The sequence below is a fragment of the Clupea harengus genome, chromosome 7 (assembly GCF_900700415.2).
Source record: "Clupea harengus chromosome 7, Ch_v2.0.2, whole genome shotgun sequence".
NCBI lineage: Eukaryota > Metazoa > Chordata > Actinopteri > Clupeiformes > Clupeidae > Clupea > Clupea harengus.
Genome location: NC_045158.1, coordinates 21,618,232 through 21,629,920, shown reverse-complemented (window position 1 = coordinate 21,629,920; position 11,689 = coordinate 21,618,232). Strand labels below are relative to the sequence as shown.

The window sequence follows — 11,689 nt, the reverse complement described above, 5'->3', positions numbered from 1 at the left end:
CAGGTTATATTAAGACTAATAAATCAACTGACTGATTTTGTCAGTGTGGCTACAAATCAGTTTAAATCTTCCTCTCTCTTTCTCTTTGTGTGAGTGTGTGTTTCTGCTTTGTGCATGTGTGTGTGTGAGTGTCTGTGATAATCCAGGATGATGCACTAGAGAGAGTAATCTTTTACATCGCTGCGGAGGGCAGAAGCCGTTCGTCGCTCCCCAGTACAAAGCAGCTGTTACCCGCGATGCTGACGCCATGTTGGCCTCGTTTTACGTGTAGCCTAACATGAAAAGAGCGGAGATGAAGTGTGTAACTGCGCGTAGATGCGAGGGTCGTTTGTCTTGGCATTAGTTAACTGGAACCAGCTCTTGCTCGGCTCGGGAGGAGGACGTGAGGTGTCACTATGTTTGCCACCAGAGCCACCCACTTCACACACGCCTCTGAGGAATAATAAATCCAAGGGCGGAATAACGGTCAGCCACTCTCTGGGTTGACATTCCTCTATAACGGCTGAAAAGAAAACAAACTGGACACAGCTGATGGGAGACTCAGCCTATGTATGGCCACTCTTGTGGAGATAATTTAGAGCAGACCTTGCCACATGCGATTATCCTTCCATTTAACAACTAATTTAGTAAACTAAATTGGAATCAACAGTTTACTTCATTGGAACGGTCCAGGCCATGCAACTGCACTCAGCATATACAACAAACTGACCAGTGTTATTTGATAAATCACTTGCATTTGTGTTATTGTAAATGTAACACTATTGATGCATAGACTAGTTGTGAACAATGAAGATATTGTCAAACTACAGTTGTATTTCAGCCTTGAGACAGAGGTCATTTCATGTTGCACAGTAGTTAAGACACCTTGTTAATATTGTTATGGAATTGTATTAATCTTTCAGTATCACACACTGAAATCTAACATTTCGCCTGGGCCTTTTCTCGCTATCGATTATAGCAGAGTCATTTATCGAAATGCCAGGGGTTACACCATTAAGAGAAATATGCAACAAATGAGAGTCATCATATTACCAAATAAAACAAATAAAAAAATACCACAGTCATCATATCCACAGGTAGGCTAAACGTAATTTCTGTTATATGGTTTTCATTTCCCGAAATGTATTACGTCTGTCTTTGTAGTGCATGACTTACACTAAATGTCGGGTCTTGGGAAGAAAATAATAATTACCTGGTTTGATATGAGGTCTTCGCAAACAGAGAGAGCCATCTGTATGGCATTGGGTTTATGGGTTACAGAAATTGCGTTCATCTTGAACTTCTCCTTGCCATAAATAATGTTTGCTTGGGCCACCGCGTCCTTGAATACTTGTTCAAACCTCTTATGGCTGAGAACCGCTCCGATGTTAACGATCTTCGGTTCGCAGCCACCCCGGGCACAAGAACAAGAGATGAAAAAAGCTAACAGAAAAAGACGCATTTTTACGGTTTTTGGAAAAAACAGACCGCATCTGCTGAATGTGTCGCGATGTCCGTTGGACTAATTGCCAGGTAAACTGATCTCCGCTGACCAAGTTCCCTCAACACCAGGTTGAAAACATCACCACTGGAATGTAATTAGCCTACATTGAAATTCTTTATCAAACAATAAATATTGATTATTGTTTAAATGCGTTTCGCTGTCAACTACAATATTAATTGAATGCAGCGTCCCTGAAAACCGACCCTTCTCTCCTGTTGATTTTCCCCATGCTGTTTCCCCTTATCTGGTGAATAGTCTGTATAGGTGCAGCGGATTTCCTAAATGGCGGCCAGGTTTGGTCAATGCCCATTAGAAGCGCAGGTTCTCCGGTTCAGCCATAGTCCCCATCTGGTTCTCCTCTCCGATGACCTGATGCTCGCCAATGCTCTGTTAAAGTCTCTGCCCTTGGTGCTGAAGCCTTGTGCCTGCGCAGCGGTGCGCGCTCCCGCTACTGATTACGCTTGATATCGCTTATGTGTCACGCTCGAACGGACATGTAAATGTGTGCACTAATGCAATGGGAATGGGCATTTTAAAACACAACTAGTGGATTATCATTTCCTCCCAGTAGCTGGTGTGACATGGCACGAATGAATTGTGCCCTATTCTATTCTTCAAACGATTGCTTTTGACAAATCCCATTTCATCATCGAGAGAACAAGAACCACGCAGTGAATTTCCCAATATAATATTCCAGTTTTCATTCTTAATGTATTGTAATGAAATCATATTTTGTACATGTGGAAGAAATTCTTGTCAAGCGAGATCATTAACATTAATTTGAGTCGGGTGCTTTTAAAATGAGCAGATTGTGACCGTTTCTCCAGGTACAGGAATGATGGATGTTACTGTTACACTAAGTAAACTAGTACTTTTGATGAGCACCAGCAAAATATTTTGCTCTCGAAGAGAATTAAATGGTTCTCCACCTGAATATAATCAATAGTAGATCCATCCATCAGCCGCTCTGGACGCGGTGCAACAGTGCAAGAGCGAGACATTCACGAGAACCCGGTTACCAAGGAAACAGGAGTCTCTAGCTTGAGGTGCGAGTTCTTTACAACGTAGCCTACTATAACTTACCATTCTTCGAATTCGATTGTGAAACTCGCAGCCTAAACCCACTGACTCGGTGACCTTTCTGTTTTATTGAAAAATCACTGTAAAGTGTCAGAGTAGGTAGAGATGGTTAGGGTTGACCGGTCGAGACAAGTTTAATTGTCCAGATTAACAATTAATTTAGATGACATCACATCATTACTGCAGCTCGCACCAGTCATAGCCCCGAGGCTGATAGTCAGTTTGCGTGTCTTCAGCGAGTTATTAAACTGTATAGGCGTCAACTGGATGAGCAGAAAAAGAGTCAGTGTGTATTTTCCGCTGTTTTCTTCACAGCAGAAATATGGAACATTTACCCACTCCATCACTCCGATGTGAGACAATTTCGTGACAAGAGAAATTCTCAATCAATTCCAGACACGTAGGCTCATGTGTTAAAACATACATCCATATTCCTGCAAAACATTCTCTCTTTCTCTCTGTGTCTGGTACCATATACACACGCACACATGCACTCTCTCCCTCTAACATGCAAACTTGGTCCCTGGTTTAAATAAACATCACAGCCGTGCAAAGGATGTGTTATCACGTAAGAAATCTCATCTCTATCCAGGAGGAACAATTTCACTCTTATTTCCACCTGATTAGGCGCCTGCTCCACTCTTGTTCTGAAAGATAAGAGACAATTGTCTTGATCGGAGAGAGACATTATTAGACAGCAAAATGAAACCCACGCAAACCTTTGGCATGCAGGGCAAAAGGAAATGGCAGTTAAATCAGCGCTGCCTTGGTGGCTCCGGGCGCTCAATAAATGATACTAGTAGAGCCGCTCTCAAACTAGGTCCCAGTTCTAGAAGTGTCAGCTTGTATCATGCTATCGTAACGCAGTGGGCTGCTTCAAATTCAGAGTCAGCATCATGTACATTTTAATTTGTCATAGGCATTTGGTGTTCAAGAACTAGACTGCACAGTTCTTCACAGTGGCAAACACAAGCCTTAAACGAACCCGACTGACTCATGCTTTAAAAACGAAGTTTACACTTTGTGGGGATTGAGGGCAGTCTGCTTCTTGCGGGTCATTTGAGATTTACGCAAAGCACAAATTACGCATAATTGAGCCGCTGCTCTTTAAAAGCCTTCTTTCTTTTAGTCATTCATTCTTACGTAGCTAGTCTGTTTTCGGCATGTATAATTAAAACAAACGCACAAACAAAATGCACACACAAGACGCAGGCACACACACACACACACAGATTGGCGCATGAGCGCGCGCGCAAACACACGGACACACAACAGAAGCTTATCCCAAATGTCTGATTAATTATTCTTAAGTGCTTCTAATGAGGAGCCCTTTATCTTACCACCACTTTTGCACAGCTGGAGAAGATACACATTCCTACTGTATGTTACACACACACACACACACACACACGCACACACACACACACAAACACACACACACACACACACACACACACACACACACACACACACACACACACACACACACTCACTCATTCTCACTTGCTCTCATACTTTCCCATGCAAACACCACACATACATTATTACAGGGACGCTACGAGTTTTTGTTTTACTTTTTCATGATACTCTTCCACACACACACACACACACACAAGTGCACACAAACACAGAAACACACTCTAAATTACCTGAAGTCAGGGTTCAAACTTTGAGAAGTGCAGTGGCCTGAGAACACATTTCATACACATGCAAAATTAAAGGGCTCACATGATTCAACCTCCCCTGAATAGAATAACAGCGCTCTGTGAGAAGCTTTGCTAAAGGATTGCAACTGAACCAGATAATTCATCATTAAACAAGGCCTAATGCCAGGGCTGGTGGCCACGCAGCGACAGCTGGGATCTCTCCAATGGTTTGCTGGTTTACTGAAAGACTGCTAATAATGGGTTGAGGATATGTGTGTGTGTGTGAGTGTATGTGTGTGTATGTGTATGTGTGTGTGTGTTGTGTATGTGTATGTGCGTGTGCGTGTGCGTGCGCGTGCGTGTGCGTGTGCGTGTGCGTGTGCGTGTGTGTGTGTGTGCGTGTGCGTGTGTGTGTGTGTGAAAATGGCAGCATCAGCTAAACAGGGGTTAGAAAACTGTGTTTGATTGGCACACCAGTGTTGCTTGAACACCAGGAGGCTTCACTGTTTCAGGCCATGATGAGTGTCTGAACATGAGTGTGTGAATATGAGTGTGTGAACATGAGTGTGTGAACATGAGTGTGTGAACATGAGTGTGTGAACCCACTGTGTTTGTTGGGGACAAAAAAACACAGACAACTTTCAGAGTTGTTTTTTGTGTGTAGTTCAAATCTAATCAAATCCTCAAGGGTTTTGTAACTTAAATACCTTCATCATTAAAGGGGCTATGTGTTGTTCTCAGGATTGCATTGTGAAGAGGGTATGAATACACAGGGTGCACCAAGACTAGTGCTTGTAAATGTAATTTTTAATGATTAATTTATTCACAAATAGATTACAAATGGCAGTTTTCCATTGTGTCAGCAGTCAAGCTTGTCAGCATATTAAGGAGCTTGGTTGGGAAGGCTGGCATAAGTGGTTGACCAGTACTGCACGTAACGAGTCCTGAAGTTGTACTGGACGGAATTGACATTGATCTTGTTATTAATCATTAGGACTGGGTTCCCTTTGTTGGTGAAGAGTGGCCATTGGGTAGGGACTTCCTGTCCTCGGTGAGGGTCCCTGTGTTCAAAAACATGAGATGAGTGGCTGCTGTTAACGGCACTGTTAAAGGAAAGGTTGCTGATTTTTTAGCTCCCCCGCCAGTCCCATTACACCCTTCCCTTAGTTCTCCCGAAGGCTGGAATAATGTAGGGCTCTGAACCCCGTCATTTGTCTCCCATTTACAGAGCCAGGATTGCTCACAATCACACACACACAGGTGCAGGGTTCCAGGCGTGGACTAGAGTTTTGAGAATTTGCAGACTGAGTGGAGTTGTACATGGTATGTGAATGGACTGTGGAGGGGGGCTGGATTGGATTAAGGTCATGTTGGTGTGTAGGTTGATGGTTACATAAGGTAGGTTTGAGTGCGGGTGAGAGAAGAAGGGTGACAAGTGGCTGAGCTAAACTAACATAACACTGCAAATGGTTGTGGTCATGGTGATATGTCACATAGCTGTGAATAGCATGACATAATTAGTGGCTGAGGTCAGGGGGAGGTTTTAGCAGTAGGTGGTTATGAGTTATGTTTACTGAGTACAGCTACAGGCTACAGGCTAGGCTGGGTGTGTGTGTGTGTAGGTGTGGATAGTGATAGGTCCTCCTCACCCAGTCTTGGCGAAGTTGGTCCAGTAGGCGATCATGTACCCAGACAGCGTCCTGTGGCGAGGTAAGTAGCCCACGGGCGTGTCGAAGGGCTTCCCAAAGACGTACTGCACATCCTCGGCATGGTCCGCCTCCATCCAGCTGGGGAACATGGGGATCCGCGTGGGCATGTTGAACACGTATGAGTATGTACGCTGCTTAAGCCTACAAAACACACACACACACACACACACACACACACACACACAGAGAGAGAACACACACACACACACTCGCACACACAGAGAGAGAGAGAACACACACGCACACACACACGCAACATATAGAACACACCCATACACACATGCCCATACACAAGCACACACGCACACAACGTACAGAGAGGAGTAAATACACAACCCCACAAGTTCACACCAACGGCCTAATATGCCCTAATTAAATAAACAAGCACACACACACACACACACACACACACACCCATACTCAAAAAAGCACATATTCATTTTACAACCCATACACTCACATACATACTCAAACACATTGCTGGAGTCACATCTCAACAGACATCACTCAACCTTATATCTCTGATAAAGATCTCTGGTAAATTGCAAACATTTAATCTGAGTAACATTTTTTAAACGTCTACACGTGTATACACAAACTGAACTCCACGGTCTTCATGTATCCGAATACGGCCAGTCCTATTTACTTTGCGTATTTGGCGTGCAGTTGGAGAGCGATCTGTGTGGGTACGAAGAACAGGTAGTCCGTCTCGATTTCCACCACGGTCTTCTTGATGGTCGCCTTCTCAGGGTTTGGGCCCCAGTGCTCGGAGTACGTAGCGAAGGAGGAGTTCACAGCCGCAGTTCCCTTCTCCATGGTGAGGCCTGCTAACAGCTGCTTTATTTCTTCCCTTTACGTGAGTACACCACCAAAGAGAGGGAAAGGGAAGTTGAAGGTGCTTCTCTTTATGATCGACTGTCTTAAAATATGTCACAACAACAACAACAACAAACACAAGGAACAGAAGAAGAAGAAGAAAAAGACGACTAAGAGAACAAGATAAACCAGAAGAAGAAGGTGATGATAATGATGACGATTATGAAGAAACGTGCATAATCTGCTGCTAAAATTGCTTTACACACAGAAAATATACGTCTGCTAATCAAAATACAGACCTTAGACCTAAACCTAATCTTGAGAAACGCTCTGTAAACCTGTCTGATGCTAACTCTCCGTGCCCCTGACGCTGAGTCAGAGTGTTCCTGGGACTTACGGATGGGTGGTCTTGTACTTCTGGTTGATGGAGGGGATGTCTGCACCAGCAAACAGATGGCCGTCCATACTGTTGGTCCCGGCGATGTAGTCAAACTTAGCCGCATTATGGAAGAGCTTGCTGGGGTGATCGGGGATAAAGTCTCCATCCACCACTGGAGCAAGCTCTAGCATGTAGACCACTGGCTCTGGAAGGAGAGATCAGTGACATCAGTGGTCTAGAGCAGACCATTCTCAGAAGGGAAAACGACAGTTACATTATATTTTTCTGTAATCTTAAACACTATGTAATTCCATACTTTGGGTTATGAAGGGTTTTGAATGCAGTGTGCGTCTTGTGGTAAGGACCTTCTTCTACATATATGCACATATTATTACACTTGTTATTTGCGCTAATCATAAGTGTTAAGTACTTCTTGTAAAAATACGGACTTTTACAAGAAGTGAACTTAATTCGGCATAAAGTACAGAGCACCCAAGGACAAATTCAAAATGTACCAAAACAGACTGTCAGTTACTGGATGTACCAGACTGTAGTGTGAGGGGAAATTAATGTTTATGCATGTTCTTTTGGATTTCCTCTAGACTTTATAATCTGCTAATGCACGTTAGCACTGTACCGTGTGTTAATCTCTAATGATTACAGCACGCTAGTATTAGTGAGGTTGGATTTAAAATTTGCCACAATAATTTCACACTACAGAGGGTAAACAAAGACTGATGTGGGGCATCTCCATAGCAACCTTTGCCCATCTCTGACAGAGCCACTTTGCCGGCCATGGTGAGTGCCACGGGATCTGTCATCTTCAGACAGGCGGTCATGTGCTCCTCCTGGGTGCACCCCACTTTCTCAGCAATCTTCACACATGCAAACATACAACACAGAGTCACTTAATGTGTGTGTGTGTGTGTGTGTGTGTGTGTGTGTGTGAGTGTGTGTGTGTGCATTCTCTAAGTGTGGGTTAAATGGCAGGTTATTGACTCCCGGGGTGTCCAATGTCTTTCCAACAACTTAACATAAATCAGATGAATGATTAATCAGATGCCTTCCAGACTGGATGGGAACTGTGGTTTTCCCTTGCGCACCATCTCTATGGTTTTGCCTTGCGCACCATGGCATGTGTATGCGCGCGTTTTCTTAAGTGTCGGTTAAATTGCACATCATGGACTCTCGGGGGTGTCCAATGTCTTTCAACCAACCCTTAATTTACACTCAAACCTAAAACAGATGAATGTTTCATCTTACACTTGTCAGACTGGCTGGGACGGCGGCTGTGTTTTTACCTTGCGCGCCATGGCCTGGGGATCCCTCTGCAGAGCCCAGGGGCTGACGGCCACCCCGCACTGGGAGATGGCGCGCCGAAAGAGACCTTGGTTGTGCGGGGAGAGCATCTGGTAGGGGGGAGAAAACGCACAGTGAGCAAACCACACAGGAGCCTCCGGGAGGGAGTCAACCTTCTCGCTTTCTAAATATTTAAAGGTGTTTTCTCTAATGTGGTTGAGGACGTTCAGGGGCGGCGCAGGGGCAACATCATGTTGTGTAACTCTGTGGGATAATGTCACGGCGTGCAGGGTCTCCTGTTATCCCTGCTGGTGTGTGTGGTGTGTGTGCAGGGGGGGTGGGGTGGGTACCTGGTAATTCACACTGACAGATCCTGCTGACTGCCCAAAGACTGTGATGTTGTCCACGTCGCCGCCGAACGCCCTGATGTTTCTGTTCACCCAGGCAATAGCAGCATGCTGGTCCCATAGCCCGTAATTCCCTGGTGGAGAAGAATGCATTAGAGCAACAGCAGCAGCAGTGATGGACATCTCTCTTATATGCCAGAGCTGTGTGTGCAGTGACGGACATCTCTCTTATATGCCAGAGCTGTGGGTGTGTGTGAGTATGTGTATGTGTGTGTGCGTGCGTGCGTGTGTGTGTGTGCCTGCGTGTGTGTGTGCATGTTAGAAGGGCCATGTGAACTTTACATAAAGAACATTACATCGTAGCAAGACTAGACAGACAGACATGTTTTGATTTTTGAGCGTGAGTCATGTTTTGAAAATGCATTAGTTGCCAGAGTGCCTCCACAAAGCACAGTTCTCCGGGGAAAATTATACATGGGCTTGATAGATGCTGCCTGTTAGAGGCTATTCAAAATAGCAAATAAATGTCAACAATAATGGGAATGCTTGCAGCTATTTTTTTTACAACAGTTGTTTACACAATTACATTTATGCTTTGGCAAAGCCATTTCAGTGTGGGAGTAGCCGGAGTCCACCAGCAAAAGGCTGAGGAGAAATGCTTGAAAATATTCCACGTGACACAAGTGACATACAGCTCCAGTATTATAGTCTACTTCTGCAGGGGCGAGCCTGTCTCAAATCAGTGACAGTCTCTGCATCACTCTTCTGAATGGTAAACCGGTTAGAAAGAAGGATTGACCTGTTAGTTGCAAGTAGCTGCATCCTTGTGCCCTGACAGCCTGCCTTCAGGCGTACACTTGTGTGACAGAGTGGAGAAGTGTAAATTGCAAATGAACATTGTGTTTTTTTTATGACCTCATATTTATGATCACATGCATGCTAACACCTCCGTTGCCAACTTATGCACAAAACAAGCGTAAATAACAGGTCCCAGAATGCTCTTCAAGAGTGCACGTGCAAGTGTGAGTAATGGAATGGGGCTGAGTGTGGAGTCTTAATGTATATTCTCAGCTGTCCAACCTGGCAGTCTGGAGTCCCCGGTGCTTAGGAACCCCAGTGTGCCCACGCGGTAGTTCACGGTCACCACTATGACGCCGCCGCGATCCGCCATCTCCTTGCCGTCGTACAGGGAGTTGCCCAGAAAGCTGACGTCATTCGAGGCCCCCAGGAGGAAGGCGCCCCCAAAGAGATAGATCATTACAGGAAGGCCAGTGGATACTGATCAGGACGCAAGAGAACAGGAAAAAAACATAAAATAATAATTATAATAATAATAATAATAAAAATAAGGACTGATTTACAATAATATGGCTTCTGCTATTTAATGGTCTACTCAGCAGTTTAGAAGAGCACGCCTTAGGTTGTGATATTTCATTTAAAACATTGTAAAGTAGCACTATTCAATACAACCATGTTGAGGCTATACACACAGAGGGAAAGCTGAGTGGCGCCACTAGCATTGCCTCAGGAAAGTAAGAATTTATGCAATGCATAATTTCCCCCTTGTTTTCTGTTCTTGGTGAGACCATTAAACACAACTTCATATTCAGAGAAGGAGCTGCACAATAAATCCAGCAATCAACTTATTAGAATACATTTCAGTATTTAAACTGTCCCACCTTTCCTGCCTTGGGGCACAAAAATGTTGAGGTACAAGCAATCCTCGCTTCCCTGGGAGCCAGACTGCATGAGCGTCACCTGCAGGCATCTGTCACGGTACTGGGAGGCTTTCAGTACACCTGTCAACAACAACACGTGTCAACAACAACACATGTCAAAAACAGAGTCTGCTTGAACACCCCTGTGGAAATCCATTCCTAAAAATACTTTTGGCAGACTATGTTAGTCATTTTCTCATGTTAGACACTGATTCATTTATGAACTTCTAACAATCTGTCAGCCATTAAGATGAACTATGAAGCAACCCGAACATGAACAGCAACCTCACCTCATATTAACCCCAACCATAGATCCTAAGCCTTAACCACAACAGAAACCTCACCTCATATTAACCCCAACCATAGATCCTGAGCCTTAACCACAACAGCAACCTCACCTCATATTAACCCCAACCATAGATCCTAAGCCTTAACCACAACAGCAACCTCACCTCATATTAACCCCAACCATAGATCCTAAGCCTTAACCACAACAGCAACCTCACCAAACCTCAACCCTTAGTCTAGGCCCACCAATATTCTTCACTGCCAAAAGAGTGGACAAAAATGTGCAACCAATTTCAACCCAAAATGCAACTGATTGTTAAGAAAATAAATGTTTATTTACCATCCCAGCCTGGGTGAGGCTGAGGCTTTTCGAACCTCACTGGGATGTCTGCGAAGGGGACGCCTTTGAACACGTCCACAGAGCTGAACAGACCCATACGATGGTTCTTTCCTTGCACCAGACCCCCTTCTGTGTATACCACTCCCAGCTAAGGACAGACACTCCATTTAAGCCAGCTCACACAAAACACTAACAGAAATGACAGGAATATATCAGAAGTGATGTGTTGTTTAAAAAACATTCCTAAAAATTACATTATTGTAATAAATGCATCAATATAATAAACAACATAATTATTAGTATTAATTATGAAGTAACTGTCACCAATAACGCCACCATAATACTTACGCTGGCACCTGATGTAGTGCCCAAACACAAGGCTGCAGCTATAAAAATCACTCCGAACAAAGACATCTCTGAGAGAGGGATTTCTCAACACAAGCACTCTGAATAACTGCGTCTCTTCCTGCTGAGACAGCCACTCTCGGCCTCCTGCTATGGCTAGGGTCTTTTATGCCGCTGCGCTGCATTACCATATATTTTGGAAAGAGCAGAAATAACCTTCATGGTCATATCGCTACCAC

At 44.3% G+C, this 11,689-nt stretch overlaps 2 protein-coding genes across 4 annotated transcripts in view; both read right to left on the bottom strand.

The window, feature by feature from the left end:
* grin1b (glutamate receptor, ionotropic, N-methyl D-aspartate 1b) overlaps positions 1–2,055 on the bottom strand; it is a 29,551-nt gene extending 27,496 nt beyond the window's left edge. Inside the window, exon 1 of one of the 3 annotated variants that reach the window (XM_012817776.3) lies at positions 1,193–2,055. In XM_012817776.3, the coding sequence (XP_012673230.2) occupies positions 1,193–1,441 (249 nt within the window). In that variant the 5' untranslated portion in view covers positions 1,442–2,055. The remainder of the gene's footprint in view (positions 1–1,192) is intronic. The other 2 variants (XM_012817777.3, XM_031570846.2) reach the window with 2 other exon arrangements.
* Positions 2,056–4,998: 2,943 nt separating this feature from the next.
* Positions 4,999–11,689, bottom strand: LOC105891579 (bile salt-activated lipase-like). The gene is made up of 11 exons (XM_031570007.1): positions 11,454–11,689; positions 11,106–11,253; positions 10,439–10,558; positions 9,840–10,037; positions 8,763–8,893; positions 8,415–8,522; positions 7,874–7,988; positions 7,132–7,318; positions 6,565–6,768; positions 5,859–6,059; positions 4,999–5,270 (listed from the first exon to the last, which is right to left on the bottom strand). The coding sequence occupies exons 1-11, from the start codon at positions 11,517–11,519 to the stop codon at positions 5,093–5,095; spliced, it is 1,656 nt and encodes a 551-aa protein (XP_031425867.1). The 5' UTR covers positions 11,520–11,689; the 3' UTR covers positions 4,999–5,092.

Excerpts from the sequence above, each read along its gene's own strand:
- LOC105891579 (XM_031570007.1), bottom strand. The coding sequence starts at position 11,519 with ATGTCTTTGTTCGGAGTGATTTTTATAGCTGCAGCCTTGTGTTTGGGC. Across the intron at positions 8,894-9,839 it reads CGGGGACTCCAGACTGCCAG|GGAATTACGGGCTATGGGAC; the intron begins GTTGGACAGCTG and ends CTTCTCCACCAG. Across the intron at positions 7,319-7,873 it reads TCTGTCAGAGATGGGCAAAG|AGCCAGTGGTCTACATGCTA; the intron begins GTTGCTATGGAG and ends CTCTCCTTCCAG.